The following is a 24,362-nucleotide window of genomic DNA, read 5'->3' as shown; positions in this document are numbered from 1 at the left end:
TTAATATGACTTGATGAGCAGCCCGTCAGCTAAGACTTGGGGAAAAAAAAGAAAAGACCAGCAAGTGATAGAAAAATTCATCCATACCTCAAAGTTCAAACGTTTAGTGCATGTTTTACCCTGCTGTGCACTCTAGTTAATGTTCATAAGTTTAATTTCTAATTTATCAGAGTCATTCTGCAATATAAACAAAGTACATTTGTCTAGTACATTCAACATTATTGAGAGCGTAAGGGTTGAATCAGCTGTTTCGTTTAGAAAATATATCAGCTACGGTTGGCATCCCCAAGTGTTGTTTGAGGCTGTTTTGGCAGCGCTCCTTCCTCAGTGGGTGCTATGCAGGAGTCACGGTGCTTCCACAGGGCATAGGGCTGGAGGCCTCGTTTCTCATGGAAGAGAGAAATGAAGATATTGAGTGTGCTGGGTACGTATCGCATACAGCCGTGTTCAAGTGGGGGTGCCACTGTCCAGATCTGGAGTTAATTTGGAACTGTCTACAGTACATGCGTTCCTTCTTCATTTCAGACATGCAGAATATATTTGGTTTGTTTTCCAAGTTGTTGCTTTGCTATGTGGGGTTTTGACTACAGAAGTTAGTGGTTGATTAAATATGCACTTGATGCATAATTTCTGATGCAGCAAAGTTTTATTTGTGATGAAGGTATTTTGAAAACAAAAGTTGTTCTAATCCATGGCTGATCAAGATTTAATTATTTGAAGGCTTCAAGGTGTAGCCGATGCATTGTGTGTAATTTGCTGTTCATGCAACACTTCTCGTTCTTTGAAAGTATCAGTACTCAACACTTAAAATGCTAATCTGTTCCTTGTATGAATTCTATATGATAAAGTGTATCAGAAATTCAGTAACAGAAACACCAGTTTGCAATATTACTTGTTTTCTTATTTTTGAGGTATTGTCTCTCTGCTTTAGAGTAAACTCACAGTGTTTGTAATTGAGGAGAATTTTGGTAAGTTTTCTTTGAAAGGTTTTACCTATCAGTTGCCTAGTTCAATGTTAATAAAAATGAATGTTTTAAACACAAATATATTCAGCCATAGTGAAGTACTTGTTACTATTAATTTGGTTAGGTATGTTTATTCGGATTTTTATTGCATATGGAATAGTTTAAAACGTTCCAAAAGGATAAATTTTAACATCATAACAAATAGCCCTTACAGAAAAATTGAAATCCTGTTGTACTTAAAACTTCTGAGAAATGGAAACAAATATTTCAGTTCTGAACACAGGGATCAGTTAAATACATATATATATATATATGTTTGTTGGTTGTTTGCTGTTTTTTGTTTGTTTGTTTTTCTCCAGAAATTTACAGGGCTTTTTTTTAGTTTCTTGTCAATTATTTTCACAGGCTGATCCAACAGAGTTGATTCAGGTGGTCACGAAGCACGTTACTCAGTACGGTTATACAGACTGGCCTGAAGAAATGGCAACTTTGATAAATCAGCTGCATTACTACAATGAACGGCTGCTGGATTTCACTCAAGCTCAGATTCTGCAAGGACTTGGCAAAGGAGTGGATGTGCAGAGGTTTACAGCAGATGGACAGTACAAGAGAGAAACGATACTAGGATTGGCAGAGTAAGTAATGTCTATTATGTTTATTTTCTTTATTTTAAAATGGAATTACTTTAAGCTTTAAATCAGGAAAGTAAATTGAAAGTAGTGCTGACCTTTACAAGGGATAAGTTACCAGTTGCTTTAGATATTTACACTGTAATGCTGCTACAATTGAAGCCTTTTCTATTTAACTACTCCACTTAAATGAAATGTTGCTCAAATAAATGGGTCGATAACTTTTAATGGAAGCTATAACTCTTTATTTAGTAACTACTAATATTAAAGTTGATCAGGGATGGATTAAATGAGAGCATAGGTGAAGGTCTGATCTTTTCCTCTCTGGTAAACCTGCCCTAGCAATCTATTAGGGTATGGTCAAGCATCAAACTTGAATGAACGCTATTTTTTTAAAAGATTAATAAACTATTTTTTTTAATAATTTAGGTAAAGCTACTGTGTATTAAAATATTTTCCCCTGTAGTCATTTGGAAGCAATGGAGCCTTAACTTCACATGTTCTGATATTCAGAATGTTTTCTCTCATCTTTTAGTTATCCATAATAGAAAAACACGAAAGATACAGGATTGTACTGTCTTGTCATTTAAAAAGTACCATTAACATCTGCATACAGGTACTTTAAGCTGTGAACAAGTCATGAATGTACTTGAGCTCTACATGTTTTGAAGACGATCACAGCTAATTAGTGCTAGACTGTCAGTGGAAGAGGTCTGTCCAATAAGAAGCTTTTAATATAGTTTTTAACCTAATTTTAAACTATTCTGTGCATAAAGCTTTTGAAGAGTCTATATATGTGTTTAGAGCCTTCCACTTATGTAGGTACTTGTAACTACGATTCCAATAGAAACTTGTTAGTAAAATAAACGCTGATATGAAATGCTGAATAATAGTACTGTAACCTCAGGTTTTGAATACTCAGCTCCTCTTCTGTGAAGAGAAAGTTCCTTACAATAAGCAGAGATTGAAACATAATATGCAAGTGTTAGTAAAAATAAGGCTTCATAGCATGTGGGTGAGAGTGGTAGTTCCATATTAGGCAGTTGCAAAGATCCAATTAATTAGTTGTTTGGCTTGCAGCTTGCTTGCTTTAATCTTCTCAGTTGACACTTAATCTGCATTTTCTAATCAATATAATGTGCAAATTCAGTATAATTATGTAGCATAATCTTCATAACTTTTGAATTACCATTAAGTGCCTCATGTTTTCAATATTTTATGAAGTGCTGTTTGCAGGAACAATACCTGGAAGAGATGGTATCTTATTCACAAAACAGCTTTGTACCAGAATGAGCAATTCACTAAAACTACTTAACAAATAGTTGTTAGTTTTATCTTCCATATTTGGCGCACTGCTATTAGAGCTTATTGTGCCTTATTTATCAAATGTTTAAAGATCTGGCTGCCTCATATCACAGTATCACAGTATGTTTGGGATTGGAAGGGACCTCAAAAGATCATCTAGTCCAATCCCCCTGCTGGAGCAGGAACGCCTAGGTGAGGTCGCACAGGAACATGTCCAGGCGGGTTTTGAATGTCTGCAGAGAAGGAGACTCCACAACCCCCCTGGGCAGCCTGTTCCAGTGTCTGTCACCCTTACTGAGAAGAAGTTTTTTCTCAAATTTAAGTGGAACCTTTTGTGTTCCAGCTTGATCCCATTACCCCTTGTCCTATCATTGTTTGCCACCGAGAAGAGCCTGGCTCCATCCTCGTGGCACTCACCCTTTATATATTTATAAACATTAATAAGGTCACCCCTCAGTCTCCTCTTCTCCAAACTAAAGAGACCCAGCTCCCTCAGCCTTTCTTCATAAGGGAGATGCTCCACTCCCTTAATCATCTTTGTTGCCCTGTGCTGGACTCTCTCCAGCAGTTCCCTGTCCTTCTTGAATTGAGGGGCCCAGAACTGGACACAATATTCCAGATGTGGTCTCACCAGGGCGGAGTAGAGGGGAAGGAGGACCTCTCTCGATCTACTAACCACCCCCCTTCTAATACACCCCAGGATGCCATTGGCCTTCCTGGCCACAAGGGCACAGTGCTGGCTCATGGTCATCCTGTTGTCCACCAGGACCCCCAGGTCCCTTTCCCCTACACTGCTCTCTAATATGTAATTTCCCAACCTATACTGGAACCTGGGGTTGTTCCTGCCCAGATGCAGGACTCTACACTTGCCCTTGTTAAATTTCATCTCTTATTCAAATTTAGTTCTCAAGCAGTTAAGAATTTATTTGGACAAAATAGGGACAGAATGTGTCTGGAAAGGGATTAGACTGAATGGGAGTTCTTGAGTAATCGAATGAAGTGACATCTAGCTTCAGTCCGTGTACAAGGTCTCTAAATGACTCTTTTACTTGAGTCCAGCTTTTGGGTGGCTTTTTTTTTTTTTTGGTTCACTTTCTTTGAGGTCTTCAGCCCTTCACCACTGCTCTTAAAATGTTGAAATGAGAAGTTATTTTAATGTTTTAATACCAGTTTCTTATTTGTCTTATGTCACTAATCTGAAATACTTATTTTAGCTTTTTAGAAAAATTGTGCAATTATCATTATCCATTTCATATCTGAGCATTCAATAAGCACAGGCTTGGAATGAATTTGGTGCATATGTCCCTTTCCAGAAGAGTAAAGCAGAAGCCCCTGTATAAAACCACTTTGAATGTACTTTACCTCTTATTAGTGCCATGTTCTGAACTGTTGCGTGTGCTTTTGCAGTGCTGATCTGCACTGTTGCCAGTGTAGGCACAGCCCCTTCTCCTGTATGCATTGCTGCTGCAGGACTTAACCAACAGCCATAGCCTTCCATCTCATTTTCCTGCTTGAACCATGAGAAGATACTAAATGCTCTCGGCTTAAATCTTCATTTCACTTCTTCGAGTTGGACTTTTTTTTTGAGGATGGGCAACTGGAAAAGTTGATCTCATTTCCCTCTGTTATGATTGAATCCAGTGGTGGTTCTAATGCTTTGTAGCTAACTGATGTCAACAGAAAGCATTGAAGACAGTGATTATGAGCAAAGACATGCACGTGTATGATACAAGAGGCTTTTGAGAACAGAATAGAAAAAAAAGTGCTCTGAGCTGCCAAATTTTGTTTCTATGAGCTTGAAGATTGTCAGCAAAATCCCAGCTGAATACCACTGCACAGGTGTATTTTTTGATACTTTCACAGGCATGGTTTTTGGTACTTTTGGACGTGCAGGCTATCACATGGGCAAGGTGACCAAGAACCATCCACAAGAACTGCCTCTGACTTTGTTTTTGAACCAGTCTCAGAAGCACATCCAAACTGTGCCTGCACTGGAGCCTTCAGTGGGGATTTCTCTGGCAATCCTGGGGCTCACAGAGACAGGCAGTAAGGGCTGGGCATGTAAAGGGGTCTGTAAAATAAACTTAAAAGGTCCTTTACAAGGTAATGGCCATTTTTTTCAGCTTTTCATTGTGTCACAACTACTTGTTCTTGTCTTGTCAGTGTTATCTTGACAATGAATAACTTGTTACTCTTCTTCATTTATACAGTGTAATTTCCTTAAACCTCCATTGCCTTGTGCTGCCACTGCATGCCGCTCTTAAGACAGAAAGACAGGATTTTAATAAGTTTATAAAGTGCTTGGGGGAATGGATCCCACCAGCTCCAAGTACCACTCCAGATTTGTATGGTTGACTGAGTTCTTGTGCAGCTAAAGCGTTCGTATCATCTTCCTCTTTCCCTGAATCACCAAATCACAGAATGGTTGAGGTATGAAGGAACGTCTGGAGATCATCTTGCCCAACCCCCCTGCTCAAGCAGGGGTGCCCAGTGCCAATTGCCAAGGAACATGTCGAGCTGGCTTTTCAATATTTCCAAGGCTGAAGACTTCAGAGCCTCTCTGGGCAACCTGTGCCAGTGCTCATTCACCCTGACGGTGTAAAAGTATTTCCTGATGTTCAGATAGAACCTCCTGTTTTTCATTTTGTGCCCATTATCTCTTGTTGTGTTACTGGGCACCACTGAAAAGAGCCTGGCTCAATCCTCTTTGTACCCTCCATTCAGGTATTTACATACATTGATGAGATCCCCTTGAGCCTTCTCCAGGCTGGACAGCCCTAGCTCTCTCAACCTCTCCTCCTAGGAGAGATGCTCCAGTCCCTTAATTCCTTCAGTGGACTCTCTCCAGTAGCTCCATTGTTCATTTCAGAACTGCTCAGTTCATTCCAGAAGTTGTTGTGGTATTTACTTTTTAAGCATAGGGTTATTAGATCATTCCTAAAGGTCACCCTTTCCTTCTGTCAAGATATTCTGTATCTCAATCGATGATACAAATAAAGTAATATATTGTAGGGTTTGTGGGGTTGTTTGGGTTTGGTTTGGTTTTTTAGTTAATTAAAGTACTGAGATCAGTGTTGAGGACTAGCCTGCAGAATAGACATGAGGAAAAAGGTTTTTTACAATGAGGGTGGTGAAACACTGGCACAGAGAGCCCAGAGAGGTGGTAGATGCGTCATCTCATCTCATCCAAGGCCAGGCTGGATGGGCCTCTGAGCAACCTGATCTAGCTGAAGATCTCCCTGCTCATTGCAGGGGGGTTGGACTAGATGACCTTTGAAGATCCCCTCCAACCCGACCCATTCTGTGATTCTGCGAATACTGCTGTTAAGCTTGTCACCTCCAGCATATTTTTTCACAAATATCCTGTTTTCTTCCCCTTAGCCAGTGGCTTACTCACTGTGCAGTTCTTTCATCAATGTTCGCTTTAACTAGTAATCCTTGTGTTGACAGCACATGAAATGATTTCTCAAAAATGCAAAGGAATGTAAGTTTACATGTATTGTGATTTGACAACAGTTGTTGTATATACTTGGTTAAAAAGAGATCTGCTTTTATGTACTGAATGACAACCTGCACAAACTGTGGCTACTAATCTGGAATTTACAATGTCATTTTGTCGTGGTACTTCTTAATGTCAAAAAATAGAATAGAACATCTTCTAAAAGATCACGTGAGTCTTACTGAGTATTTTTGAAAAAGTTTAGATCATCATCCTCTTGCACATACATCATTGCTTGCTGCCTTAAAAGCATCTGTTTGTGTTGAAGTGTTGAGTCTAGTTTCAAGAGGTTGGGTTCAGGCAGCCTTGCCGTGCTGGAAAATCAGAGGGAAGGTGCTGTGGCCATTGGAATAGAAGAGACAGGATAGTGTGTGGAATTTTTTGTCTTCCTCTTCTTCAATGTATTTCAATACATACTTTTATTTATCTTAAAATATGTTTCTTTTAATTGTAATACTTGTCTTATTCCCCCTTTACTTTGCATACGTGTCTTTCTACGTAAAGTGCCTAATATTTTTCAGGGTTTGCCATATCACTACTTGTGGATTTTGTCGTTGTTTTTATAATTTGTTTTTGGTTTTGTTTTTTACATGTGTTTGTGGGTTTTTAACTACTATAGCAATAGTTACAATGCAAAGGCTATTCTGATAGCTGATTGTGAAGTTTTTTTAGCATTATGTTCTTTCTTGGCATTCTGCTTTTCTACTCTGCATCGTATGTCTTATTTTAACTTTACAGTATCTGTCACAGTGGAATGTAATGATATGTTGGATTGAGTGTCTAAAAATCAGAATTGAGGTGTATGGATATGTCAGCTGTGCACCTACAGTGGCAAGAAAGTCATAGACTCCAGCTGTCAGCCTTGTTTAGCATAGATCAAGATAAAGTATAGAGCTATGTTTGTAAATGACAAAGAAAAAGAACAGGGAGGATTTGTTCTCTAATCCGTAGGGTTTTCCACTTTCCTTTTAGTGACATATACGGATCATGCTGTACTAAAATGTACTAGAAGTTATTGTTGCCTGTGCCCTACCCCCTCAGGGTTGCAGAGAACAGTGTAAAGAACCTAAGGAAGGTGTTAAACAGAATATGATAAAGTCACTCAAGTTTCTGGAGTTAACATGTGTCCTATATTAATATAATTTTGTAAACTAATTTACTGAGAGTTGCTATTGTATATTGTGATAGTTCTTGTTCTGTAAGGCTTTTTTCCTTATTCCCAAATGACTTTTTAATTACAGAATCTAGACAAATAGGGTCAGCAGAATTCACATTAAATGCAGTTTTAAAGAAGTTGTTCATGACAGGTGACTGATAGTCTTTTTCTTGGAATTATTCTGATGAAACAAACAAGCAAACAAACACCACAGCATCAGCCTTAATAATATTGCTCCTATACCAGCCTAAAAACAAGAACCACCTGTGTCTGTTGAACCATATGAACTTTAGTAGATTAGTAGAAATTAATATGAAGTTATCTTCAGGCTTTGATCACTTAACAGCTTCTGCATCTGTTGTTTTGTTAAAAGAATATACAATAATAAAAAAAACAGATTTTGATATTTTTAAGACACGTACGGAGTGGAGCTGGACATCTTCAAACCTTCTTTTAGTCTGCAAACATGCAGAGTCTTTCTGCCTGTGAACTTCTAGGAAGAGCTTTAAGGACCTACATACCGGTCGTGCCAGAACACTGTAGGTGCCAACTGCAACACGTTACATCCTTTCTCACTTTGTAATAGAAATGAAATGAAAACAGAAGGTTTTTCTTTGGCACGAAGGTGAAGCTGAAACTCTCATTAAGAACCAGAATGCTTTGTGTATTTTCATTTAACTGTGATTCTAGTTTCTTGGTTTATGAAGAAAAAAATATAAAAAGAAATAGTTTTCTAATGTAAATATTTATTTTCCTGTGGTGTCTCTAGGGGCTTAGTGTAACTTTTCCTTCTTTCCTCTCATGTCTCTCCTCTATAAGAACACTTGAAGAAAATGTCTACAAGATTGCTGTTTCTTTGGCTCAGCGATACAGTGTTCCGCTTTGGGAGGTTTATATGACCCATCTGGAATTTTTGTTCACTGACAGTGGGTAAGTTGTCTCCCCTGCAAATACACATACAATTTCTTTACACAGAAATATGTGCTAACCTATGAGAAAATTGAAGTATATTGGGGGTATAGTTTGGTTTGTGTTTCCGTATTTCTTGTGTTGTGATACTTTGGGAATTTTTGTCTCTACCATGCGATGCTTTTGTAACTGGCCATGAAAATAGGTGTTACAAGCAAGGATAAAGTCCATCGGTGTCTTATTGTTCTTCTGAGTTTGTTTCTGTGTTTAGGTTTCAACGGCTTTGAAAGCTTAGTGCTCTTCTCCAATAACAACTTATCTTATTTTTACAACCTCTTGGAATATGTCTTGAAGCTTAATAGTTTTTATACAATGATTTAAAAAAACCTCAAACTTAGCTGTTTATTGATCTCTCTTCTACATAATAGGAAAGGAAATTAATATATTGGAGCTTTCCATTCATATTATTATCTATTCATTTCGCTTTCAGTTTTTTATAGAAGCACTTTTTTTAAAAACTGTTTCTTTGGAACTGTTCCAGCCTACAAGATTCTAGCAGAACAGATGGGGCATTGGTGGGGGCATAAGGAGAGGGATGCTTTTTGTTTCTGTTCCGTAGTTGGTTCCAGACCCTTTTTATTTTATTTTTTTTTTAACTTTGACATCTTGTCAGTAAGACAAGTACTTTTTGCCCACTGAAAGATGAATAAAGCCATTTGATGAAAGACTGAGCTACTTGCCTGAATAGTGCACTCAGACGACAGTGATGTAGAGCCCCCTGTGTAATACAGCAGCTCTTATCTACTGTTCTGACAGACATGATCAAATTAGTCTAGTTTGTTTCAAATTTTAAATTGTGAAAGCAGCTTTAGCTTGCAGCAGCATTTGTACCTCTCTTAACATTAACTATTAATTAAAAAGCATTAAAACGTTTTATAAAACATGAGGCATAAAAAACAAAGTCTGATAGATGCTGGTGCAAGATCTGAGAAGATGAAATAGCATTCTAAGATTTTCTTTGCTTCCTCCAGAAAACAGAGGAGTCATACCCTCTAAATTTTGATGCTGCTAAATTATTTAGTGCTTTAAACAAAATAGACAGTCAGGATATAAACATAGCAACACTGGGGTGAATGTGAAAGAGCCAGCTGACTTCTCCGGGACTAGAATAATACCTAAGGTATTTTGCAACAGATTTCTGTCGTTTTCTTTGTTCTTGTCCTCCATGAGTTAGTATTCATAGAATTCTGAAATCACTGATGTACAAAGTAACAACCTTTTCCCTAATGAAATTCAAAAAACTCTTGAAAATTGATGTATAATAGCATAATATGCTGCTGAGTATGTTTTTGTTGTATCATAATCTCATTTTAAAGTTGATTGACAGCATATGGCCATTACAGTCTATTTTAGTCTTGGGATTATGGCATTAATAATGCATGTCTCGTTATGCATTCATTCTGAATTGAAAAGAAGTTTATTCTAAGACTTAATCTCTTTAACCAAATATGCAGTATTTCTATAAGCCACTTTACGAAGGGAGAAGCTCAAGAGAAGCACTTGCATAGTTTGTATTAACTGTTTATTTGATTACTTGTTGACCAATAAATAGCACATCTTTTTCTTTTATGCTGTGAATTTAAGTCGTGAAAATTGTTTAGAATTGCATTTTTTTTTAATTTGATAGAAATTCCATTGATTCTTTTGAAAAATCTGATCACGTTTGAATACCAGAAATCAAAAAAATGCATTTGGTTATATAAGGAACAGGAAATTTAATGTTTGCCTGTCACAGAATCTATTATTCAAGAATCTTTCTGAACAGCATGATGAACCCTTCGTATCCACCACCAGCCCCACCGCAAAAAACATGGCAAACTTCTGTAGATCCTGTTAGTATAATTTCATGTCCATCTAGCATTTAGTTTGAACTTTGGGTCTGGACAGAAAAATCTGTTCAGATTACATTTTTGAAATACATCAGATCCAAGTGTCTGTTTTATCTGATGCTAAGAGTGACTGATGGTTTATTTCCATTAATATTGTACTTATTTCCATTAATAAGGTAGAACACTTGACAACAAGAATTTAGAGAATTAACTGGGTTATATTCTAGATGTAAAAATAGTTCAAAAATAACTTATTCTCCCTCAGAAATCAGAGAAACTTTTTTAAGCTGAGAGAAGGTTGTGTTTGTAGTATTTTCTGTAAGAAAATCATCTTTAAGAATGAAACTGGAATATATTTTACTTGGATATCAAAGAGAAACACTAACTTACATGTGGCATTTATACTCAGGAAAAAGTGATGTTGAAATTCTAATTTAATCAGTTTAAAGGCAGAAGAAAATCAAATGGGTTTAGAAGACATCAGATTTCCAAATGAAATGTACCACCTCATGTGGCATATGATTGGACTCTGGGGAGAGTCAAGGTGATAGTCATCTGTAGCTTACTTCTTTCCTCAGATTTTAGGTAAAACTTTCAGTTGAGAAAGGTATAAACTTGAGATGATGCTCACCTGATATGCACCCATTTTTCTCCCAGGTGAGGAAGAAAGGAGTGATTGCATTCAGCTGTCTTTTCTGCAGTCAGCTGGAGGTGTCTGGATACGTGCTGTGAAAGAGCTAATGTATTCTTTTCAAAAGGCTCAGGAAAAAGATTTCCTGAAGCAGTGAGACTGGGAGACTGGCTGAGGTCAACCCAAGACATGCTGGTATTTTCATAAGCTTTCATGGATGACAGTTTGAGAAGCAATTTGATAGAACTGTCAAATGAAATATGCTAAGCATGAATAATAGTGTCAAATAGATTAACCAGTGAACACGAGCCAATTTTCAGTGATAATATCTCAAAGCACGCATAGGTCCTCATTGACTACAGAAAATAGAATGTAATAGGTTGAGCTAACTTAAAATTGGGCAATAGGAATTTCTAGCATCATTCAAACATAAGTTTGTTTGTTTGTGAGGTTTTTGTTTGTTTTGTTGTTTTGTTCTAAAAGGCTTCCTGTACACATACTTGGGACATATGTCTACTTTTACATATAGGTATGCTTAGAGATCTGAGATGCTGCTTTGAATCCCACATCAGTGTTCACAAACCTTAATCTACATGTCCAAGTCAACAGATCAGGAAATAAAAGTGCTCCTTAGCTTTTGTTTTTGGAGAATAACAACCATCTAAATATTTATGAATGACTATTTACTCTTTCAAAATGTCTTACAAAGTTGAACCTTAAACGAAGTGTTGTCCTGTCTCCCAAATGCACAGCTGAAGCGTCTTTCATGGCTTGTCCAGGCCTTTAAAGCTAAAATTATTTCTAAACGCAGGTTATCGACAGTGGAAATAGAAGAAAGAGCACAAAGCCTTGGTCTGTTTGAGACTTTGAAAACCAGTCCTGAAAGCTTACAGGAACACATGGCTAAATACGTTTACCCAGGCATTGAAGGCAGAGATCACCAGCGGTTGCTTTATTACTTTACACTCCTTGAAAACTGTGGTTGCTCGGAAGTGGTGAAGCATCCTCTTAAACCTGAAACTCACATCCGACTCCTGAAAAAATTCAAAGCAGTTGCGCCAGGTAGGAGAGTTCCTATTTCTTTTCTTCATAGCTGTGTTTATTATTCTTTTATGTGAGTGTTGACACGGTTGTGCTTATCTAGCTTATAGTCTCCAGGTAATTTTTTTTCAGTGAGCGTATCAGATGAAGTGATTTAGTAGGTTAGTCATATCTTGTAGGAGTAAGTTTCTTCTCTTTGTACTACTGGAAATTTGGTTTATCACAGCAAGCAAAAAATATTTTAAAGCAGGGTTGGTGATACAAGTTAAAATTAGTGGCAATGATTCATAGTGAATTTTTAAGGAAAAAATACAGACCTCCTAGAGCATGCTTTTTAACACTGCAAGTTTAACATGAATATTCTCAAAGAATTTAAGACAGTTTACCTTTGAAAAGTCTGAGTTACATAGTATATTAGGAACTTCAAGTGTTCTGTTTGTTTGTAGTAGAGGGTAGTTTTATTTTATGTTTTATTGTTGGTGTTACCTTTTACTTTAGCAGAACTGCAACATTATTTGTCCTCCTACATTATCAGACAATGCCTATAAAAGTGAACTGCTGGAAAGCACTCTGAAATTTTGAACACAAGTTTCAATTTGCTTCTTAGTCAAGTGTCAGCAGTATCTTGAATTTCATTTGAATAACTCCAAATCCAGCTTCGAAATGAAAAATATACACTGTATGGGATGACCTGCCATGGGGCTGAATTACTTGTTCAATACTGGAACCTCATGTGTGTCAGACACTAACTTTGCTGCAGAAGCTTGAGAGACTGTGCATATGAATTTATGTGTTGCAGGAAGGCAAAAAAAGGCAGTATTTTTTGGAGGAGGAGGAATTGCCTTTAGTTCTTATTGATGTGTTTAAACACTTGAGTTCTGTGATTCTTGTCAAAGAAAAATCTGACAAGAAGTTATTGTTTCCCTTCAAAGCTGTTTTTAAATGTTGCCCCTCCACCCCCCAAAAAAAGTTCTAGAACCATACATCAGACATAAATTAATCACTTTGTACAGTGAAAAATTGAATCTATTGTATCACACAATTAAAATTCTCAGTGTTGAGCATATTCATAGATCTTAGGCAAGGATCAATATCAAAGTGTTTGTAGAGGTTGCAGGCCCTAAGCATATGAAAAAAACCATGGCAATAGAAGTTGGTTGTCTTAGGAATTATATGCTTAGAGAATAAAGTAGTATTGTTCCTAGAAATATTTTGTTGTTGCTAGGATGATTTGCAAGAGTTTTCCTGTGGGAACCGAAGTAGTAACAGGACTCTTGTATTATATAGTTATTCATGTAAATGTATTTGTGTGTTCTGTCTCTAGTTGACCTCATTTAGTTTACCAATTGTTACCTGACCAGAATTCATCTTTTTTAATTATTAAAGACTTATGTCTTGAGGTGCTTGGGCTTTTCTTGGCTTTATATTAAAAACATAGTAGCACAGTTCTGTATACTATATACATATTATTTTTTCTTTGAGAATTACTTTTTTAGTTTGTATTGATATGTAACGTTAAATATGCTCCAGGGAGTGAGAGGTTTCACATGCATCAGGACATCATAAAATCCCAGCATTACGTGTACACAAACCTGTCTTCCTCCCCAGTCTGTCAATATGTATGATTGTCAAAGGAGAGGGAGGGGAGTCTTTCTGGTTCTGCAGATACTGTTTTAGTAATGATTGTTTTACACAAAAAATGTAGAGTTTTAGTAGATTTAACTATGAATAACGTTTATTTTGTTTGCCTCATTCTCCTTGTGTCAATAGGTCTTAATTACAAAAAGCTAACAGATGAAAATGAAAACCCTCTGGAAACACTGGAGCCCATCCTTACAAGTCAAAATATCTTATCTATTTCCAAACTGGCTCACAAAATTCCTAAAAATGATGGCAGCATGCTGTCACCAAGCTCTGTTTATACTGTCTGGTTACAAAAGCTTTTCTGGAATGGTGATCAGCATCTCATTAAAAAAATACCAGAGACCATGGAGGAGTGGCTACATGCATATGATATGTGTTCAAAGTACTTCGATAGACTTGATCCAGCTGATATTGTCACTTTTATTGATGAAATTACGTTTTCCTCAAGAGCTGTCACAAAGGTAAGCAGATATATTTAAAGAATTTGAGGCCTCAGGTGAAGCATAGTTGAATGTAGTATGAAGGAGAAAGTCTCAACAAAGTTTACATTCTTCATTTTACAGTTTTTAAAGATAAATTCATAAACCTGTCTGCCTCTGCCTACCCCTTCCTTTTATACCTGCGAGTATAAAAAAAAGATTTTTATTCAGTTAGAGGAGTTAGCTCTCTGGATAAGAGAGTTTTTGGTGGAATCCCAAAGTCTCTGTATTCTGGTTCAGCAGAGAATAAGATATTCTTCTTGTGTATTTATTTATTTTACTTGCACTCATCCTAAAATTCATTGTGCCGCAGGCTGGTGTTTAGTAGCAGGTTTTTGCATTCTGAGTAGGATACTCCACAGAGAAGTGTTCTGGGCAATGCATATGGTTTCTAGGCACTGTAATAATATAAATGATAAACTCTGTCATAATCTCCATCTGGCTGAAAGCCTGTTATTGAAAGAGCGTGCTTTCATGTCTGTAACACATATTGCCAGATCTGCAGTTTCTTTTTACCCAGTGAAACCTACTTATGAGGATATTTCTAACATAAGGTTTTACCTGTGCTTTCTTACATACCTTTACTGCCAAGCACAAAAAGGAAAGAGATGAGATTTATTAGAGATTTCCTTATTAAAAGATCTTGAGATGTCTTCACTAACTTCATCTGAAACAAAGAACTGATGAAGAGGAGGTGTTTTGTGGGGTTTTTTGTGTCATTATCTTCCCTGTTCTGGATTGTGCTCATTTTCCAGAGGTGTTTATTCACTATGTTCAGTGATATGAATTTTAATTTGTTTCCTCTTTGGATACTGCTGTAGTGTTCCCATAATATCAGTATAAATTTATTAGAGCCCATCTAACCTGTATCTATACCAGAATTGGGTGGAAAAAATTCTTTGAAATCCTTGGAAAATGAAAAGCTTTGCCAGCTCCAAACTTGTGCTTTGATCTCGTTGTGATGCTAAACCAACATGTTTTATCGCTGATTTCATCAGCTGTCTCTTAAGCCTGTTCAGCAGAACCACTGTCTTGTTTAGGTGTTGTGAACCTTTTTATCACATGATCGTACTGAGTGTTTCATGATTATCGGGAGATCCTGTCACTCATCCTGAGATCTCAGTTGCCAGACCTGTCCCTGGGCTGGGGCAGCCAGGGGTTGACTGTCCTCTGATGAGAAGGAAATACTGTCCTCATGTATGATCGATGCTGGCATATACTTGAAACTCTTGCTATTAATATATCTTGAGCATTTCAAGATGAGTTCTCATTTATTCCAGGTGAATGGTGCAGGGAGGGGATGGCTGGCCTCCACTGTTGGCTCTGTTTTGAAACACGCTCTTTATTTTTCTTTATTTCTGTTCAGGATTCTAATACAGTTTCTCTACTCTCTTAAGATGAGTAGGAAATATTGATGACAGGATTATTGTGGCTGATGGCCAAGCAGAACTTTTATAGCAGAAATCTGTTAGCTTTGTGGCCATGAAGGGTACTCAAGAAGTGTTTGAAACAGTTGGTCAAATCAGCTGATTTAGTGTGTCTACTGCATTGGGTTTGGGAATGAAACAGCTGTTTCACCAGTTTGCAGCTAGTTTTGCATCAGGATCCCATCCAATTTTCAAGTGGAAGTGTACAATGAAAAACTGTGGTTGTAGAACCTGGATACATTTCTCAGACATCTCTTTCCTCTAAGTTTGATTTGAAAAATGCTTCATATATAAAAACTGCCTTTTGGCTTGCACTTTTTACTTAAAATTTTATCCTGTTCTGAGACTACACTGGTCATGTGATCACTCTTATAATCACTAATTCAGCACTTTCTTCCCAGCCCAGTTCTATGGCCAAGTACTTTTTATATCAGTTTCCCATTCCCACAACAGATGCGCATTTCTGTATTTCATGGAAATGCTGCAAAAAAAAGTGGTAGTTATGATCAAATAATCTGTGTTGTCGCTAAGACAGCTGAGTTTTCTCACACACAGAAAATTTATGGTAAACTGAAGTGGACCTTGAGAGAAAGCTTAAAGCGAGGCAGTGTAAGCAGGTTTTTTAGGAGTGCTGAGAGGTGAATTGTCTCCTTCCCCATTTGCAAAAAAAAAAGATTAAAAAAGCAACTGCTGCACACACACCATCCCCTTCCCACCCACTCAGAATTAGAAAAGGAGAGGGGGGAAGGAGAGATGGAGTCGGTCAGTGAGGTGATGAAACGCACTCCATCATTATCCTTGTGGAACAGCACTTCCATCTAAAAGCCCTTCTTGGTCAGAAATGATCAAGCCCTTCTTGGTCAGAAATGATCAAGAAGAGTCTTGCGTGATGAGGGGTAGTGCTACACTACATAGCAGCAGAGGCTACATGAGTTGAACTTCAAGGGTACCAGTGCTGTTGTCATGATGTGGGAATTTAGGAAGCAAGACGTCGTATTATCCCCCACCCTTTCAATATATCAGCAGTAGTAAGCAGAGGCAGGTGACAGGCCAAAAAAGCAATAGGAAGCTGCTTCTGCTTCTGTGTCCCTTGATATGACAGAGAACCTGGGAGCAGAATATGTAATTGTACCAAAGGGAATGAAAACACAGGGATTTAGTGCTGACTTCTGCAACTTTTCATTCTTAGTGAGAAAGACAGGAATGTGCTGGAATTTTGCAGGAGGCCCTTTTCTTCACCTATGTCTTTCCATTTGCTCTTTTTTTCTTTTTAAAATATATATTTCAGCATGAGACACTGCATTTGTGTGTAATGTCAATAATTACAGCATGGTTGGTAAACAAGAGAGGGCAACTAGAAGTCTGATGTATTAATATTTCAGAATCTTCTTCCTGGTCACATAGAGAAATAGTTTGCATTTACATGGTGTGAAGATGCTGTTGCTGTTAAGTGCATTGTTGCTCCTTCTGTCCTACTAGTAAATCACGTCTGAGAGGAAGGAGGTAGTATTGAAAAATTGAAGGATAATTAACTTTCCAATGAGTTGGACCAGCAGTGACTGAATAAGAGGGTGGATGAATGAGCAGCGCTTGACTGGGCAAAGGACTTGAAAGAATGTCTAAATTGGAGAAATGGATGAGGAATTTGCACTTGTGAAAGGGCAACTAACGTTGTAGCGTGAACTTGTGGTTTAGAGTGTGGTGAGATTTCAGATGCTCTTGGCTCTCAGAGCTCAGAGATTCTTTTCTCCCATGTTTCTTGCAATCATTAGAAAATAGTTACTACCTGGAAGATGAGATTCAGTTCCCCAACCCTAAGTGTTCAGAGATGTGGTGACATTGGATGGTGGGAACTGTGTGAGCAGAAATGCATCATAGTGGGACTTCAGTAAATCATAGACCCAAAGTAATATGCTTAATGTACTGTATATTCTGTGTGAGACAAATCAGACTGCTTCTAGTATTTGTTGATCTGCAACATATCCTTTAGGATGTGTTTTACATTTTTTGAGGAGTTAAGGGTAACCTGTGAATCCAGAGTAATCCTTGATTGCTCTAGCAGCTAATTATTCACAGCTTATTTTTTAAAAATGCCTTTTTTTGCTAAGCTGAATTTTTCTAGTTTTGAATTCCACCTATAGACCTTTTGTCTTCTATACTAAAGAGGTATTCATCAAAATTTACTTCCACAGTCAGACATTCAGCAGAGGCAGCTTAAACTTGGCTTTGATAGCCTGAATAGACTGACCTTGGGAAGGTTTCTGCTCTCTTTTTTTTTTTTCTTTTTTTCTGTTTTTCCCAGTTCTTGCGTTATTATCACAGCTTTTCTTTGGATCCAGCATCCCCGTTAAGTTGAAGAAAGTAGAGACTGATGCAATATTCCTGTTGCGTTTGTGGTAAATGAAACAGGTGAAGTCCTTTACTCATCAGTACCCTCCTCACACACTGAAGGTCTGAGGTATTGATCTTTTGGCCACAGCAGCTCACTGCCGCAAGCAGTGGGAGGGTGGCACTTCTACTTAGGAACGTTTTTATTTCTGAACAGCTTTTCAAGTTTTTCTGAGTAAATAATAATTCAGTCCACCTCCGTAGTGGCACACGAAAGCTATTTGCATGTATGGAACAGATTTTTCCCTAAAAGGGAGATAGTCCAAAACTTCAGTGGAACTTCTGCTTATATTTTTGCATGCATTTTGAGTTGGTCATCTTTTCTTCCAGGAGCCCTGTTTGCTTTTAAGTAATGCTGACTTCATAGATTCTTAATTACATTATAGTAATAATCATATCAACTTTTTAATCTTGATTATTTCCAATTCCTTTTGTGTGATCTGTGTGAAGCATTTTAGGTAATTTGGGGTTTGTTTTTATTGCTTTGTTGCCAACATTTCGTTCCTTGTGCTATAGCTATATCTACAAAGAACCATCTGTTTCAGAGCTCATAGGCCATTGCCCTGATCTTTGTTGATTAACAGTACTCTGGAAAAAAATCCCAGCACAACAAAACCCAAAAACAAAACCACAGCTGAAAACAATTACTTTTTTAATTGCTGTGTTTTCGTTATTGAGCACACATCACAAATGGGGATGGGCACAATATATTGATTAGGAAGAAAAGACTATAGCTTTAGACAGCAAAAGTAGAATAACAAGCAGCGGCATCATCAGGTAGGTCTTCTATAGAGAAAGAGAAGTTGAAATTTTGTGTACACAGGCTCTTCCATAGGCTTGGCCACATTTGTTCAAACTGTGGCTGACATTTTTTGTTTACTATTCCATCCAACTTATTCTCCAGCTTCTGATGCAAAGAACGAACTTGGCTTTCAACTTGATGTTTTTAATGGAAAGGTTGACTCTTCTCTCTGTCAGTAATGCTTTTTTAACCATTTTCTTCTTGCTCAAGCAGGAACACAATGTCCACATTTTGACCACACACCAAACGGGTGTGGAATGGGAATATTAACCTGCATCATTTTATCTTTCAATTTTAATGACTTTAAATGTCATTTGAAATAATTGTATAAAAAAGCTTGGTTTAAAAAAAAAAGCCCAAAGTAATGTTCAGTATCTTTTGTCTGGCTGATTGATTTCTTAATGCTGTATAAAATGCTAAGGAAAAAGACAGGACATGACATTGCCTGAAGATGTACAAGAAGTGTGTTAATAGTGTTCTTGCATAGCATGACTGCATTCAGATATTACCTTTTGAATTACTTGGCTTCTTTTTATCACTTTTGTATCACTATGCCCCAGTTCAGTTGGTTTGTTTTGTCTGACCTTGTTTTCTGCTTTAGTATTGACAGTACCTCTTTTTCTAGTACATTTTTAGATACTTCATTGTGCCTTACCATTAATGTAGTTGTTTGAATTAGATCTACTTCAGGACTGCATAATAGGAAACTTCATGAATAATGTCTTTTCTTTAGCTAGTTCCTTACATGCATTAAAACTTTTACAGTGATCTCCATATGAACTGTACTGAGTTTGGCAGGGATGGAGTTTCTTCATAGCAGCCTCTATGGGGCTGTGCTTTGAATTTGTGACTAAAACAGTGTTGATAACACCCAGCGTTTTGGCTGTTGCTTGCACAGTGTCCAGGCTTTCTCTTTATATCAACACTCTAGCCCTGAGTAGGCTGCAGGTGGGCAAAAATTGGGGAGGGGGCACAGCCAGGACAGCTGACCTGGACTGGCCAAAGGTGTGTTCCATGCCTTATAACATCATGTTCAGCAGTAAGAAATGGTGGTGGGTGTCCTCCAAGATGGTTGTTGCTGGGAGATTGGCTGGGCATTGGTCTGCTTGTGGGAGATGGTGAGTGATTGCCTTTGCATTGCTTAGTTTTGGTTTGTTAATATTTTTTACCTCTCTCCTTCATGTATTAAACTATCTTAATCTCAGTCAACAAGTTTTGTTGATTTTTGCTCTTCTTTTTCTGTCCCACCTCCCCGCAATGGAAACTGGGAACAAGCTTTTGTTATTCCATAACTGTTTAACCTACATCTGAATTAACTAATGTAATTTACTTTTCATTCTATATTATCTGGTTGGCTTGTGGCTACATGACATTTAGTTGATGGAATATATAAAGCTGGGATTTAGTGGCAGAGATGGGAGCTGGGCCAAACTGTTCCATCTGAACATCAGGAAACATTTTTCATTATGAGGGTGACTGATCACTGGCACAGGTTGCACAGGGAGTTTGTGGAGACTCCCACTCTGGAGATATTCAAAAGCCACATGGGAATGCTCCTTGGCAACTGGCTGTAGGTGGTCCTGTTTGAGCAGGTGCTTTGGAGCAGGTGCCCTCCAGAGGTCCCTTCCAAGCTCACCCATTCTGTGTTTCAGTGTTACTGGGATCCCAGGTTCCTGTGGCAGTAAAAGGAGGGGACCTGTTTCCATCATCTCAAAGTTGCCTGCCAGTCACTGGCAATGAGAGTGGCACGGTCAACATCTCCATGTGCAAGTGAATATTACTTGTACAATACTTTATTAAGAAATACTTATGTGTTCTGCAGGAAATTGGATCCTGAAATGAGTTCTTACCCTGAGGAGTGAAATCTGTTGAGCTGAAATAGTATGTGATGTTTCTTGATTTGAAAATGAAAGAAAACAGATTTTGAGGATTTTTCATTCCACATTATAGCCTATAGAATTAAAAATCTTTTTAAACTGTAAAAGCTTTTTGAAGAGAAATCTCCACATGCAAACAAAGATTGAACTGGCCCCTAAGCTACTCTTTTTTATCAATGGGCATGATACCCAATCTCATTACTGAAGCTGACTAGAAGTATGGAGGTTAGCCATTCATGCTCTGTAATAAAATAACCAGAGAAATGATATGTTAGTAGTGCTGCATTTTGCACTATGCAAATATGAATGAAAAATTAAATTAGTCTTGGGAAAAAACCTGTATTTTTTTTTCCTAATGCTTTATTCTTTATGTGCTTATGGCATCATGACATCTAAACTGGCAGTATATTCATGCTGTTCTCTAGGATATAACAGTTAGATGGAGTACTAAAATTGTTTGCTTTTTGCATCTCTTAATTGCATTTTGAACAATAGAATGTACAGTAGAAGGGGAAAAATGAAATATGTTGCTGCTTTCATCTTCTATCATGTTTATAAAACAGATACATAAATCCATCTGTGGCTGTTAAATTTCAAGGTGATGAGGAGAGTATCACTTTTTCCTCGCTTAGAGCAAAACCTGATATGGAGACATTGTTCAAAGTAACAAAATCACAATTAATTACTTTTGGTGGGAATGGAACTGAGTTGTGTTTTGAACTTAATAATAAAATACCCTTTGTATTTACCCTGCTAATACTGGCAAGTTTTCTTAGCTCTTACAATAATGTCCATCTATTTTGCTTTTATCATTAAAAGACATCCGTTAGACCACACTGTGGTTTGCAGCAACAGCATGAAAACAGAGGAGTAAACCCAGCATCTTTCACTGGTTGTTTTTAGGGGGAGCATGGAGGGGAGAAGCTTACAGACCATAAAACTTTCTGCTAAGTAATAATTATCAAGCTTTCAATGGCTTTATAAATAAATACTTTAATTCATGATGTAAACATCAGTTTGACTTTCATATGACCAGTGCTATAGCAGTTTAATTTTCATCTTTCTGTGGTAATTCAGCCTCTTTCCTTTTCAATGTGTCATGCAAATTTAAGATTTGTTTTCTATTTTTATGTATTTCATAATGAAAATTATTTCTATGTCTTTATCCAGTTTCCAGTAACTGAAAAACCTAATGCTGTCGTTTAGGCAGAGGAGACTCCAACCTGTTACAAAGTATCTTGCATCTTTAAAAACTGTCCTTGAAGTTATAAAGTAATGAATTATACATTAATGTTTAAAATAATATTTCAGACTTTGTTTTGGATTTATAGCTGAAATTGTGTCTGTCATGACTTAAAAGCACAATTTGCTGCAAGTACTGTCTGTATAAAGAGTATTTCCATCTATGTCCTTTTCCAACATACTCTTGGTTTCTGGAAGCCTGGGAATCTGTGGTAGCTGCCCAGGCTCCATTCTGAAGTGTTAAATTCCATTCTGACACACTGTAATGACCCTTTCATCATAGGATCATAGAATAGTTTGGGTTGGAAGAGACCTTCCAAGGTCATCTTGTTCAACCTCCCAGCAATGAGCAGGGACATCTTCAACTAGATGAGGTTGCTCAGAGCCCCATGCAGCCTGGCCTTGAATATCTCCAGGGATGGGGCATTGACCACCTCTCTGGGAAACCTGGGCCAGTGTTTCAACCACCCTCATTGTAAAAACTTTCTTCCTCATGTCTAGCCTGAATCTCCCCTCTTCTAGTGTAAACATATTACCCTTTTGTCCTGTTGTAACAGGCCCTGCTAAAAAGTCTGTCCCTATCTTTCATGTAAGTCCCTTTTAAGCACTGAAAGGCCACAATAAGGTCTCCACAGAGCCTCCTCTTCTCCAGGCTGAACAACCCCAGCTCTCTCAGCCTGTCCTCATAGCAGAGCTGTTCCCAGCCCTCTGATCATTTCTGTGGCTCCTCTGGCCTCTCTCCAACAGGTCCATGTCTGTCCTGTACTGAGTGCTCCAGAGCTGGATGCAGGACTCCAGGTGGGGTCTCACCAGCGTGGAGCAGAGGGGCAGATTCACCTCCCTGACCCGCTGGCCACACTCCTTTTGATGCAGCCCAAGATACGATTGGCCTTCTGGACTTGTATCAGGAATAGTGTCGCCAGCAGGACTAGGGAAGAGATTGTGCCATTGTACTCTGCTCTGGTGAGGCCCCACCTTGAATCCTGTGTTCAGTTTTGGGCCCCTCATCGTGAGAAAGACATTGAGGTGCTGGAGAGAGTTCACAGGAGGGCAATGAGGCTGGTGAGGGGTCTGGAGCACAAGTCTGATGAGGAGTGGTTGATGGAACTGGGGCTGTTTGGTCTGGGGAAAAGAAGGCTGAGGGGAGACCTTATTGCTGTCTACAGCTGCCTGAAAGGAGGTTGTAGCATGGAGGGTGTTGGTCTGTTCTCCCAAGTAGCAAGTGATAGGACAAGAGGAAATGGCCTCAAGTTGCACTGGGGGAGGTTTAGATGGGATATTAGGAAAAAATTCTTCCTGGAAAGGGTTGTCAGGCATTGGAACAGGCTGCCCAGTGAAGTGGTGGAGTCTTTAATTCTATGTGATTCTTTAGTTCTATGATTGCTTGCTTATGTCCATTCACTGATACCACCAAGTCCTTCTCCGCAGGGCTGCTCTCAATCCCTTCATCCCCCAGCCTGTATTGATACTGGTGGTTTTTTGTTTCATTTTGTTATGGGGTTTTTTTGTTTGTTTTTTTGGGGTGTGTTTTTGTTGTTGTTGGGTTTGTTGTTTGGGGGTTTTATTGGTCAGTTTGTTTGTTTTGGTTTGGTTTGTTTGGTTCGTAGTTGTTGCTGTTTTACTATGGTCTTAAGGAGATACTTTAAACATTGACCTAAATCTGACAACACTAACCTTAAGATAATTTTCAGCATTTGAGTTTTTCAGTTAATCTTGTAAAACAATCCCCAGACATCTCAGTGCAGAATAAAAAAAAAAAAAAAAAAAAAAAAAATCACAAAAAAAAACACAAACAAAAAAAACTACAAACAAATATTATAAGGTGGCAGTCTATAAAAACTATAAGTATTATTAGGGAAAAGAACTTTCATATATTTTAAAATGAGCAGGAATCAACATCAATAAAAGGAAGGACAGCAGAAGAAAATAATGGAATACGTATCCTTTTTAAATAATGACTATTAAGAAATAAATTTGTTTCTCATAAAACACTTAATTTAGTTTTCTGCTGTGCTGTAGAGCAGTGGAGCCACCTGACCTCTAGGCACAGCTATAGTACAACTAGTGGCGTACAGATGATGAATGATTAAATATAGAGTAATCTTTTTTCAGCTGCCAGTTGAAGCCAGGATAGAAGTGACTAAGAAGGCTATTAAGGCAGTCAAGCATCTTTCTGAGAAATCAAGAAAAAAACCTTCTGAGAATGACGTGGAAGATGCTGAAAACCCATCTGTTGCTTATGAAGAAACTCTAAATCACCTGCAGCAATCTCTTGCTCATCTGGAAACACTCACTCATAGTTTTATCACTTCCTTGAAAAACAGCGAACAGGTAATGATTACCGATCAAATGCTTCTTTTGAGTATTGCCGTGACTAGCACTGATGGACATCAGTCTTCTGTCAGACTTTATTCATGTTTTATACCTCTGTTTTTGTTGATCTGGTTTTTAAAAATTCACTTCCATCAATCTTTTCTTT

The 24,362-nt window shown here is 37.9% G+C and overlaps 1 protein-coding gene across 2 annotated transcripts in view; it reads left to right on the top strand.

The window, feature by feature from the left end:
* The window catches only part of NBAS (NBAS subunit of NRZ tethering complex), a 190,213-nt gene that overhangs the window by 110,293 nt on the left and 55,558 nt on the right, over nucleotides 1-24,362 (top strand). For both annotated transcript variants that reach the window (XM_082049168.1, XM_082049167.1), the window contains 5 exons: nucleotides 1,371-1,600; nucleotides 8,374-8,484; nucleotides 11,795-12,045; nucleotides 13,795-14,129; nucleotides 23,996-24,214. In XM_082049168.1, coding sequence (XP_081905294.1) covers nucleotides 1,371-1,600; nucleotides 8,374-8,484; nucleotides 11,795-12,045; nucleotides 13,795-14,129; nucleotides 23,996-24,214 — 1,146 coding nt within the window. The remainder of the gene's footprint in view (nucleotides 1-1,370; nucleotides 1,601-8,373; nucleotides 8,485-11,794; nucleotides 12,046-13,794; nucleotides 14,130-23,995; nucleotides 24,215-24,362) is intronic.

Source organism: Streptopelia decaocto, assembly GCF_964273445.1.
Source record: "Streptopelia decaocto genome assembly, chromosome: 3".
NCBI lineage: Eukaryota > Metazoa > Chordata > Aves > Columbiformes > Columbidae > Streptopelia > Streptopelia decaocto.
Note: the sequence above shows the minus strand (reverse complement) of the source record. Positions and strands in the feature narration are given on the sequence as shown.